Source organism: Syngnathoides biaculeatus, chromosome 12 (assembly GCF_019802595.1).
Source record: "Syngnathoides biaculeatus isolate LvHL_M chromosome 12, ASM1980259v1, whole genome shotgun sequence".
Taxonomy (NCBI): Eukaryota; Metazoa; Chordata; class Actinopteri; order Syngnathiformes; family Syngnathidae; genus Syngnathoides; species Syngnathoides biaculeatus.
This window is the reverse complement of record NC_084651.1, coordinates 12,349,732-12,362,413: the sequence shown is the minus strand read 5'-3', so window position 1 is coordinate 12,362,413 and position 12,682 is coordinate 12,349,732. Positions and strand designations below refer to the sequence as shown.

The window sequence follows — 12,682 nt, the reverse complement described above, 5'->3', positions numbered from 1 at the left end:
AACATCTCGCAGTCAAGTGGTTCTGGGGTTAAATTTTCGCTTAGGCCCTCCTGTGTGAAGTTTGCATGTTTGTTTGTTTTTTTTCCCAGTTACTTTTGCTTCCTCCACCATTCAAAACATGCATGTCATTCTAAATTGTCCAGTGGGGTGAATGTTTACTTTTTTCCCCAATCCAGACTTTGTACCACTTCCACTGGCCTCTGATGCTAAATATATCTATACTATTCATTATATTATTCAATTTTAATGATTTAATAATGGCCAAAACATGTACATCCCAGCCTCTTTTATTTTCCTGCCCTAACTTTTTCCATCATTTGCATTCGGCCCTAATAACTTTTACATTGTGCTTACAAGTAAAATGAAAGTGTGTCCTAATAAACATATAGGGCACGTCCCAAAAAAAAAAGGTACTTCAAGCAATTCTACACTTCGGAATTTTCAGAAATTATGTTGCTGGAGGCCCCATAGCACAGTGGTTAGAGCACTGGGTAAACCAGGGGTTGTGGGTTCATATCCCACTGGGGCCTCCACTCCGTGAGAAGGGTTGCGTCAGGAAGGGCATCCTGTGTAAAAAAAAAAAAATAATAATAATAAAATAAAAAAATATGCCAAACATATATGTGCGTTCATCTGAGATGACACGCTGTGGCGACCCCAAAACGGACAAGCCGAAAGAAGAACAACAACAACATGTTGCTGGTTATTGCCGTTCGTTTATTCAGATTCGTCTCGGGACGTAGCCATGCAAGACTAACTGTTTCCGGCATAACTGACACATTCAATATGGCAGACGCACCGACGTATGCCTCAGTAGTCAACACACGTTCGTAAATTCGTAAAACATGGGTCGCGCTCTGTTCTCTGAGTGCAGAAAGACCGTCATATTGAATTTCCGATCATACACATAAACTGCCCAGGTAAAGAAAATGGTTTAACCAATGACGTAGAATATCGTCGTGTTAAACGCAACCGAAAATACAAATACGGCGCTCGTTGTACACGTTTTGCCGCTATCCAATCAACGGGCCCCATTTTCTGACGTTAAATATTACGGCCATTCAGAATCTAAGGGGCGAAACCAAAAATAGCGGAAAATTCAAAAAAAAAAAAAAAAGATGGCGTGTGAGGGTGGAAAACAAAATACACGCAAGCTGCACAACAGGTACCAACTAAATCATAAATTATATTCGCCGAATAAAAAAGTAGTTGGTTTTTTTTGGGGAGGCGGTCTGTAATTGAATACGCATATAATTTGGTCGTATGCGATCGTGTTCGATCGTATTCTCACTGTACTTTGTGTTTAGAACCGCCGAGGCTACCTAGCATTCGAAACCGACGTGCATGACGCAAGGCATCTTTTTTTTTCCTCTCTACTTTTAGAGACTGTTTTAAGCAGTTTCCCGCAAGGAATATATACAATTCCATTTGAACCAGTTTGTTTTTCTTCACACAGGGGGGCACGATGCAACCCGTTTACAAGTATGGAAACTCCTAAAACAAGCCAGCCAGTCATCTTCAACCCGGACTTCTTTGTCGAAAGGCTGAAACAAGAACATCCGAGCGACTTCACGGATCTGGTCCTGTCGCATGTCACGCGACTCATCGACCTCCCAGGAGATGAGTTTGCCCAGCTCACCGGGGACTGTGAGCCTAGGCTGCCTTCTTCCGCTGGCCTCCTTCGATCTTTCAACATCCTCAAACGAAAAGGTGACCATTTGACGTCGTTTATCGCTCCCATGTGATTCAAACACTGTAAGTGTTGAGCTTAGGAATACGATTGGTACACAACACCATTCCGGTATGAAAAGAGTAATGGTTAAGTCATATATCGATGTAGTTTCACTTCTTTTCTTGAGTAACTTCAGTTTTTTCACCTTCTGCTCCGCCCCAAAAAAGATGTCCGGAAAAATATGCACATATTACTGACGTATAATGATCACATTTTACGTTTTTTCCATTTGAGTCGGTGTCCCCTGATTTTGAGTATCAGCAAATCCGAAATGCCAAGTGCATTAAAGGAAAAGAAAAAAAATACTTTTTGGGAGGGGGTGGGGGATTAAATTATCCCAACAACAAGATCCATCTATATAAATCATGCTGTGTGAAAAAAATGTATATAGGCCCTGCTAAAAATGTTCCTATAGAAATCTATAGAACTTGTACAGAACAACTTATTCTATAGAACTGTGGCTGTGATTTTCTATAGACTTCTACAGAACAGTAGAATTTCTATGGAAATTCTATAAGACTTGGGTCCTAAAGTTCTATAGTTCTTTAGAAATTCTTTAGAAATGTTCTATAGAGAATTTTTAGCTGGGGGTAATTTTACTTGATATATAATATAAATACTGTACACCAGTAAATTTACATGAATTGAATGGCGTTTTGTCTCCATTTATTCATAAAACACAGTTTACGTAGAGAACACTGATAAATATATAAGCTCCATCTGTTCGTTTGGTATAAAGAATTTTCAAGGAATGCAATATAAAGAGCAAAGAATTAAAATAAATACAATAACAACGTGCTTGAAGTTACGTTCAAGTATACCTACCATTTACCCAAAAGCCCCCCACTCCAAAAAAAAACCCCCAAAAAACCCTCAGACTTGGGGTTTTAATAACAAATCTGTCTCAGGTTCTTCTGGTCGCATTTATTTCAATGCAAAATGACTGCATTCATCACAAGATCACTCAAGACATACCAAAAATGTCACTGAACACAGTGAGTCGTATCATCAGGGCAAATTCGTCAATGGCAATATAGTACTTCAATACAGGCTGATAGTTTAGTACATAGTTATTAATGTTAGCTCACCAAAACCCACTCATGCATGGTTAATGGTAGGAGGGAGGCGAAAAGATATCAATCACTACGATAATTTGGGCAAAGCCCAGCAACTGCTTTAAAACAGTTAACTTTTTATATTTGTGTACTTGAATGTTGAAACTTTTCCTGTATACGGAAGATAGTTTGTTCCTGTGATGTTTCCCCCCCACACAGAAAAAGGTGCAGTTTTTGGTGCACCCTTAACTGAAGAAGGGATAGCACAGATCTGTCAACTGATTGAATACCTGAGCAAAAGTGAGTATTGTTTCACATACTGTATACACATCCTCATGTATCTTTGTTCATTTATTTATGCCAGTGAGGCATAGTGACAGACAAATTAATAGTCAACTATGAGATGGCAGTAAGTAAAGACGCTAATTAATATAACTACTTTTTGTCACATTTTTGTTTAGTTGGTGTGCCATAATGTCTTTCAATTGTAAAGTATGTGCCTTCGCTCCATAAAGGTAAGAAATCACTGCCCTGTCGTGATGGCCACGGCTGTTCTTTTGATTTTACTGAATCACTAAAATCAGATCCTTACAAGGATTTATTCAAAGGATTTGCTGAATGAATCCTTCAGTTCGTTTTCATAATTTAAGTGGTTTCTCGTTTATATTATGATCCGTCACGAAGGTACATGTTCACCGAAGCACTACAGGCACTGTTGTTGTGTATTTTAAAGTAGGAAAAGCGGATAGATTTAAAAAGAAACTAATAAAAATCTTTGGGATGCTCAGCTGCCGACCATCTTTCTGCATCTGCTTACATTCAGCTAGGCTCTCGCCAGCCGGCGTGACTTTTTCGCATTCCGGTGCACAGCATCGCCAATGCTAGCATCTGCCACCTGGGCTTCCCGCTCACGCACTTTACTTCAGTGGAAAGTGTCTGAGTGTTGGAAAAACTAAAAAATTGAAGTGAATCACTGGCGAGTCGCAAATACGCCTGCACGCTAGCTGCTCATCGAATGTTCAGAAGTGAGTGAGAGAACGTTTCAACAGTTCCGTTTCCGCTCCCAGGCGACTTGCGCACTGCATGCCGGCCGGCGGCCAAGCAAAAACAATTAATCATTTCATAAACTGATTCGGTTAAGTTTCTTGACTAAAAGTAGATTCGTTTTTCTGAATGAGTCATTCATAAAATTAACACTACTGCTCTGGTCAGATCAAGTATGGATAGGTTTCCAATTACGCCAACTTGTGTTCAGAGGTCAGAGAACACTGGTGATGGGTGAAGCATGAAGTTTTTTTCTATCATTTAGTTACCTGATTGGTCTAAGGACTGTGGTGACGTCAATGGAAACCTATCCATTCAACAGGACAGGAGCATGTTTACACACGGCCACCAGTGCGAGCACTAGCGTGCTAGACTATGTAAACATTTTGCTTGGTTGTGAGCCATATCATATTAAAATTACATGAACATAGCTCAAGCAAGCTTTACACAAACGTCTTCACCTGTCCTGATCACTGGTGACCACCTACACACATTTTTTTTCTGCTATTTTTTTCTTATAATACAATTGCTGCGATCCACTAGTGTTGTCATCCCCATTGCAACGAGAGAATGTGGTCACATTTGAGTTGAGAAGATGGATGGATGGAAGATGAAGCCCGATGATCGTAAAAATCAGCATGCGGTGGTGTCGGAGTACAAGATTTTATTGCAGTAGTCTGACATAGTACAATTGTGAAAGAGGGAATTTGTATTGTAGTATGAGCCACGCATTACTTGTCATCTCTCAGCTGTCTTCTCTCTCCTATACAGCTGACATTTATTTTTAAAATAACCTTATTGGCCGTCAGATATTTACAGTTGTATGTCAAAACACATAAACTAGCTTTTGCATTGAGATACACTGCACAACAGCAACGCAGGGTAAATGTCTTTTGTGGAGCCGATCAATGATGTCATTGATTGGATCGGCGACTTGTGACATTAACGCCGATTGTCTGATTAACAAAAAATGCCAATTATCATCCGATTCCGATCAAGCCAATAAAATATCCGTAAAGTCTTGTGCTCGGTAACATGTTTCAGAAACCGGAGAACATTTTCTTTGGTGGGGTGGGTTGGGGGGTGTTTACAACTCACATTTGCTGTCACTATCTCAGTGAACTGTAGCAAATTAGTGTGTTATGAGGGACCAATTTCATATAATTGGTCTAATTAATTTTCTCCAAATCTATCTTTGTTCATCTGTCAATCCCAGCGGCACAGCAAAAACAATTCAATTAAGCAAGTAACATAAATGTAATTTTACTAATAATTAGCATGATTATTTGTGTCTTGTTTTTTGGCATTGGTTTCCTGAGTTTTGGACATGAATTTTAATTTCGGTTAATCCCTGTTGTGGCACGGTGGATCAGCTGGAAAGGTTTGGCCTCACAGTTCTGAGGACCTGGGTTCAATCCCAGTCCTCCCTGTGTGGGGTTTGCATGTTCTCCCCGTGCCTGCGTGGGTTTCCTTCGGGTACTCCGGTTTCCTCCAACATCCCAAAAACATGCAACATTAATTGGACACTCTAAATTACCCCGAGGTGTGATTGTGGGTGTGGCTGTTTGTCTTGATGTGTCCTGCGATTGGCTAGCAACCAATTCAGGGTTTACCCCGCCTCCTGCCCATTGACAGCTGGGATATATTCCAGCACTCCCGTCACCCTTGTGAGGATAAGCGGGTAAAACAATGGACAGTTGGGTAAATCCCTGTCATCCCTTCTCTTAAAAGAGAAACTGTCAAGAGCACATTGTAAATATTTTGTATTTATTTCCATAACTTCTGTCAATTGCTGAGTCATCCTCTGCCTTGCACATCTTGTTTTCCAACCTGACTGTTGCCTGCAAGCTTTGACTTAACATGACGTCGTCTTGTTTTATTTCTGGAAGGTCGATGACGTATTTGCACAAAAGTAGACACTGGGCCCACATGCCGGAGTCAATAATTCATCTCAAAGCACTTCGCCTCTGTGCGCTGCTCTCTTTCTTTTTTTCATTCACTCCCGCTGACATCACGTTTGCGTCTTTCTCCCAGACCTTCACATCGAAGGGCTGTTTCGTGTGCCGGGCCACAGCCTCCGACAGGCCGCGCTGAGGGAAATCCTGAATGCTGGGGCAGAAATAGATCTCGACATGGGAGACTTCCACCCCAATGACGCCGCCTCGCTGCTAAAAGCCTTCCTAGGAGAGTTGCCTGAGCCCCTGCTATTGCACAGACACTACCACGCCCACCTTAAAATTGGAGGTGGCCATCATTTCACGTATCAAAACCAAATACCTCAATATGAATCCATATCACTCACCTTGATTTCTAACGTCCACAGAGTTGACTGTCTTTGACGAGAAAGGAGATAAAACAAATACTCCCGACAAGGAGCGGCAGATAGAAGCCTATCAGTTGCTTTTCATGCTGCTGCCACCAGCCAACCGCAACCTTTTGAAGCTCCTGTTGGACCTGCTCTATCAAACCGCGCGCAACCAGCACGTCAACAAAATGTCCGCCATCAATCTAGCAACCATGTTTGCGCCACATATTATCTGGCCCAAAAATGTACAGCTCATTTACTTTCCCTTTACATCACATTCATCTGAATATTTCCAAACTTGTTTATTCCTTCTGCCCCCCCCCTCTGCATTTTTTTTTTTTTTTTTTAAAGGTGATGGCAAGTGATCTTCGGGGAAACATTGAGAAACTAAACAATGGCATTGCCTTCCTCATTAGGCACTCGCAAAAGCTGTTCAAGGTGAAGTAGTGCAGAAAAAACATTGACTATTTTAGTGGTTTAGTCCGTTTGGGAAGTATCCTGTTAATTAACAAGCAGAAGGCCAAACAAACACAAATAAAGCGCTTTAGGATTCACTTTCATCAAAAGTTCAACCTTGGTGGAGGTCTGGATGATCATCAAGGCAGTTTTAAAACAGCACTGAAATGGAAAAATAATCATTTTCAATCTGAGCGATGTTTTACACGGGATGGAGATCCTCTGTTAAATTAGCATGGTCCTGTTTTTCTTTCACCAACAATTTCTAGATAAAAATGACCTGTCTGAAATGTTTTTTTACTTGTGAATCGAAATATTGCAAAGAAGATACAGAACTAAGGGATTCATAAAGAATCTGAATATTAAGAAGAAGGTGTAATTACTACTGGGTATCAGTGGGATTGTGTGAGGAATATAAATATCAAACATTTTATTTACATTTACTTTGCTTTTATTGCAGGCCCCTGCATACATCAAACAATATGCACATGTATACTTTACTGGATGCAAAACTCTCCAATCAAAGGTAAAAGTAAGTAAGTTTCGTTCTGCTTTTTTTTACCCCAACTGCACTATTTTTTTTCTTTGTGAAAAAAAACCCCGATCTCCTATGATAACAGTAGTTACTTTTCTGCATGATTAATGTTGGTTTTGGTAGATTTTATTGAGATGACTGAGATTTGAATCTCAAGTGAAACGTACCCAACTCCTCTAGGATGACCTGACGCTCCGCTCGGGGAGCGAAGAGCCCCCGGCTGTGCTCGAGCCCACATCCAATCTTTCTGAGACAAAGATCGACGGCAACAGCTCAACAAAGTCACTTCATACCGAGACATACACTGAATCAGCTCTCAGGGAACTTTACCAGCAAGTCAATAACATGCCCGAGTCTGCCAAGAAGAAGAAACTCATCAGACAGGTCGGTGTGAAATATCTATGAGATGCATATTTCAACCGAACAGGCTCATGCGTCATGTTTGTGCGTGTTTAGCTTGAGAAGCAGCCTTTAATGGCACCCTCATCGGACCCCGGCTCGCCACTCGGCAGGAAGCACTGGCGATCCCGCTCTTTGGGTGGGATTATTAAGGTTTGTTGATATTGATTTTACGCAGCGCCAAGCCTGAAAACGACACTAGTATAATATGTAACGACACTACTGTATATGCACGGGAGTGCCGGGGCCAATCCCAGCTGTCATCGGCCAGGAAGCGGGGTACACCTTGAACCGGTTGTCAGCCAATCGCAGGGCACGTGGCGACAGACAACGCTCGCACTCACAATCACCACCTATTTGGGGGGAAAAAAAATCAGTTTCTCATGGCAATTATTAAACAGACGCTGTGTTTGTCAAAACAGAGGAAAGTGATGGGAGGCCAAATATTCACAGGCAACGAAAATGGCAAAGCACAGAGGCCTGGAGCCAGCTGCTCAGGTGACACCAGCAATGGAGGGGTGAGTACCCTGCAGCGATTTTGCTCTCTTAGGTTCATCTTCACAAGAATATTGGCAATACCTCTTATGGTATTTTGTATTTACCAAAGAAATACACTGTAGGTGATTAATCATTTCTCCAATTTCTCTCTTGAATTTCTTTTAGGCTGCAATGCAAGGGACGAAACCTCCCATCTAGCTGTGAACTGCGTTACTTTGTAATGCTTCTTAATTTGAAGATTTAAAATGTCTCAAAACGGTGGTTGCTAGATTTTACTTCCGGGTATTTTTTTTTTCTGTGGATGGGTGTCCAGTTTGTTCTTCTCAGGAGTGAGTTTGCTACTTTCTATTTACATATTCAGTCAACCAGCTATTGCTAACCATTTTCTTTAGATTTTTGGGAGAGGTGTTGGGTCGAGTGAAGAATGCATAGCAACTGTTATTTAATTCCAAAAAATATTTATTTATGCTTTTGTTCAATGACAAGGGACCATTTCACAGAAATGTTGCATTAGAAGACCAGGGACGTGCCTTAAAATTATTTTCCCAAGTTACTCTTTCGATGCAATTTCTATTTAACAAGAAGTTTATGAAAATTACACTTTTTGGAGTCTCCCAAACTTCAGAATGTTATTTAATTTAAATGGAGCTTGTGTAAAGAATGCAATTCAAGATATGATGTCATAGTCAAATGCCAAAGGTCAATGTCTCCAGATTATATCCAGTGTTTCTTTTATTGGGAATTTATAGATGTGAAATATTTTTTATACTTTTTTTAATACATTGTTTTACTACTGAGCCTTCAATGGTACTTTCTGCTGTTTGGATTAGTACATTTAACTTTTTTTCTTTTGGTCTAAGCTGCTTTTTCTGCAGTTTTCATCTCTATTCCTTACATACTTCTTTTTCAGCTGTGAAAGACTTCATCATTTTTTTTGTATCGCATGTTGAGGGCAAATGAAGCCGTTTGTAAGTGATTACTGTAAGTTATTGAGCCACTGTTACTCGTGAAAAGTTCTTGTTTTGTCAGTTGTGATTTTTTTTCAGTTTCGTTGCCACTTTGCCAAGCTGTTACAATAAACATCGTGTAACAAAGTCAACTAAATGGACTGTGTTTGTTGAGTGATGATATTCAGGCTAACGTCAAAATCCACCTAGCAAAATAACGATAGAAAGACTTAAAACAATATTCTGTTTAATTTCTTTTCAATTCAAGCAACCGCTCGCCATTCTTGCTTTGGCCACCTGGTTGCGCTGCTTAGTTACAAATGAATAACCTGCGCTCAATAAACGGTACTGACAATAAAAACTTAGAACAAAACGGATAAACGTTTTTTTTTTTTTTTTAAATGCATGTTAAAGGCTTTCAAATATCATTTTTATAAGAGAAAAGTACAAAATTTCAATCTCATTTCTATGACAGAAAGTCTACACAGAATATCTTGTAATCATTGTGTCCACTGCCTTAAAATAAGATTGATGAGGACATGGTGATGACTCAATACAGTACCCAATATGGCAAATTTAAATAAATCTCAGCCTCGAAACCACGAACAACAAATAGAAATAATGATAGGGATGCAAAAAAAAAAAAAAAAAAGGTTTGACCTTTCACTGTTACCAAAATCTTTGCCGTGAGCAATAAATTAGCTGAAGGTGTGTGGGTGGCTGCAATAGGAATACCTCAGTGTGTCATTATGATATCTATGTCAATGCATGTTTAGTATTGTAAGTATATGTTTTATAAACACTAGGCGAGAATGGCAGTACTTTCCCATGGCGGGTAAATATAAAAGTGGATGCGTCCGTGATACCAACACTACCATATTGTTTTGCTACATGGGGTTTTATTTAGCGGCGTCTCAAAGTCAGCGTGATGAGTGTAAATGAGTCCCAAAAACTGGTATCAATGTGTCAATGCAAATTATGCCCGTCTGCTGCTTTTTGTCCTGCAAGTTAAATAAGAGACCGTTTCTGGTCGTGCAGATTCTCCCTTTTCTTGTGTAATTATAAATTATTGGCATGTCCTCCCACAGCCCCGAGAGCACCAGAATTATTCCTGTGTTTTGTGTGCATTCCTAAAGTGGAACGACGTCCTCCCCCCCACCCCTCCATTTACCACTAAACACCACTGCCTCCTCTTTAATTACAGATCTACTACACCGTGCCGACACTTTTACTGAGACAGATGGAGCTCCGCTCCCCTCCATAAGTACACCTGCATGTTGATGTTCTTTTCTCCCACTTTTCCCTTTTCTCTTATCCTTGCATCTACTTTTGAATGACGTTCTATAGGTAATGTTTATGTTGGGGGCTGGGGGAGAGAACACCCAGCAGCAAAAGCCCTCTGTGGACTTAGTGTCCCGAGGTGAACTATAAGCGCAGCCCTGACCAAAGACAGCTGTGTTGTTTATTGATATTTTACTATAATTTAAACAGGAATACTAGTTGAGGTTAATAAACACCGAACAATTGCTAGAAACTGATGATGCTGCCCAAGTTGACAGAGCAACAATCAGAACTCGGGTCTGATCATGTCCAAAAAAGCAATGGAATGATAACCTTATGTCATTACACAATTTGTACGTGTAATGAAGAGTCATAATCTTAGCACACTTGTTTTTGGAAGTGAAAGCATTTCCAAGTGTGCTTTCACTTCCATGATGGATGCCTAGACAAAACAGAGATATTACTGTGCACAGTATCCTCCACAAGTCTCAAGCACAGTTGTTTTGGAATAGTTTCCTCTTATTTTCCTCCCAAACTTTTTTTTTGGGGGGGGGGCTTGGTAGCAATTTGACACACAGACATTACTGTTAAGCGTGAACATTACTCTGTGAGCATCTGTCAACACTCCCAGTAATGAGACCTTCCCAGCCCAAATCCACATGCATCATTCCTCGAAATGCAAATTGATATCAAGACAGAAAAGTTGAAATGACCCGTTGGATGTAAATGTCAATGTTTTGCTTGTAAGAAATGTGCAGTAAATGTGTGGTCAGTGATTGTCCACATATGCTGCTTATCTGTTGCTCTTAATCTTCTGATCCACTCTTGTAATCGTCATTGCCATTGGGAGACGAGTCCTGTGCCAGATTTCACTCATAAAGCTCATCAGCAGCATCGGGATGGCTTCCACTCACTTGTTTATATTGATACTTCATCTCTCATGTGACTATTTGCACAAGTGGCTACATTTCATATACACGCTGTCACTTTTATTGCCTCTGTGGGGCTGAGGTGTTGATTCCTCTAATCCCTGCTGGATTCCCATTTATAACGTACACATTTCCAAAGCCCAAGGTCCCCTGCGCAGCCCTCCAGGCAGGGGTGATGCGGTGTCATGAAGGTTAGGTGCCTCTCTCTCGGGGCTTCGCCTGGTGGCAACCTGAGAGAAAAGACTGAGTGGAGTGGGTGCGAATAAAAAGATAAAGATATGTGGAGTAGATATGGATGGTGAATAGAATCCAGGGAATGAAAGAAGGATCTTCAGAATGAGAATGAGTTCAGACAGGGTTCTGATTGGGGGGGGGGTGTACTGTGTGAGGAGGAGTAGGGGTGGAGTCAGGGGGGTCTGCTATTTGTAGATTCTTGTGATGGATGACTGGTGTGTGTGTGTGTGTGTGTGTGTGTGTGTGTTTGAGAGAGAGAGAGAGAGAGACTTTTTTCATTCTGCTCTTTCCTCCTGTTCCCTCTCTAGGCAAGCAGAGGAGAGTGGGACAGAGTGTGGAGGAGACGTGTACACACCACAGCCACTCCACACGAGCAAGTCAGGAGAAGAGTTTGCAAGGAGACAATAAAAGCAAGAAGAGCTTATTTTTATTTTTTTTTTTTCCTGGGAAGAGGATACCAAACTGAAAAACAAAAACGAGACAACCCCAAAACAAAACAGGATTTGCCTTGCTAAACTCCCAAGAGGAAATTAGATTTGTTTTACTTAGACTCACTGAAAATTCCAACATTTTTATTTTAGCAGGACTCCTTAGGGTTTGGACAGCAAGAAATAAGTCAGGTGTGGATGATGGCGACTATGTCAGGCAGAGGGATGTTTTTTGGCATGACCAAGCTGGAGCGATGCATGTGGGGCGTGATGCTGTGCGCCCTACTGACGGGCAGCGCCGGTGCCTGCCCTGCCCTGTGTACCTGCAGCGGAACCACAGTCGACTGCCACGGACTGGGGCTGCGGACCATGCCCAGGAATATCCCGCGCAACACGGAAAGGCTGTAAGTACCACCTGGCCACTTTGACCTTTTTCCTGGACTAGTACGGCGCTTTATGTCACTTGAAAGATTGAGAACAATAACTATCCTGCGTGTCACACATTCAGGTATAAATAAGCAAGATGGACAAAGTAGATGTGTGCCCTTCAAATATCCACAATTTACTAACACATTCATTACTTACACTAATGTAACTTTTCACGTTAAAGAAATAGAGTTCCGAAGCTCTGAAGTTGATATTCAGATTTCTCACTTTACTCTTATTCACTTCATCTCCCACTCTGGGTCTCCCCTCCACTAACCCCTTACCCCCATCCCTTTTTTTTCCATGCTCCCGAACACTCACTCCACAAAATTGTTAAATCATGTAGAATAAGAAGCAAATCTGCTCCTTATTGAGTCTTCCTCTGGCATCTTGTATCTGTCTTGTAAAACTGA

At 41.1% G+C, this 12,682-nt stretch overlaps 2 protein-coding genes across 7 annotated transcripts in view; both read left to right on the top strand.

Annotated features, from left to right (window-relative positions):
- Nucleotides 1–782: 782 nt before the first annotated feature.
- LOC133509677 (rho GTPase-activating protein 19-like) lies at nt 783–9,099 on the top strand. Of its 6 annotated transcripts, none has more exons than XM_061836948.1 (11): nt 783–920; nt 1,457–1,710; nt 3,007–3,087; nt 5,866–6,075; nt 6,155–6,381; nt 6,488–6,574; nt 7,053–7,124; nt 7,308–7,511; nt 7,584–7,679; nt 7,980–8,044; nt 8,190–9,099. In XM_061836948.1, exons 2-11 carry the CDS (start codon nt 1,485–1,487, stop codon nt 8,266–8,268), a joined length of 1,347 nt encoding a protein of 448 aa, XP_061692932.1. In that variant the 5' UTR covers nt 783–920; nt 1,457–1,484; the 3' UTR covers nt 8,269–9,099. The 6 variants fall into 6 exon arrangements, with proteins under 6 accessions (XP_061692932.1, XP_061692929.1, XP_061692931.1 ...); XM_061836945.1 differs by lacking the exon at nt 783–920 and adding an exon at nt 1,064–1,165 and having other exon boundaries at nt 7,053–7,118; XM_061836947.1 differs by lacking the exon at nt 783–920 and adding an exon at nt 1,064–1,165 and having other exon boundaries at nt 7,053–7,118; nt 7,949–8,044.
- A 2,646-nt stretch (nt 9,100–11,745) lies between these two features.
- Nucleotides 11,746–12,682, top strand: part of slit1a (slit homolog 1a (Drosophila)) — a 109,035-nt gene continuing 108,098 nt past the window's right edge. The window contains exon 1 of the mRNA XM_061838042.1: nt 11,746–12,247. Within this exon, the coding sequence (XP_061694026.1) occupies nt 12,042–12,247 (206 nt within the window). The 5' untranslated portion in view covers nt 11,746–12,041. The remainder of the gene's footprint in view (nt 12,248–12,682) is intronic.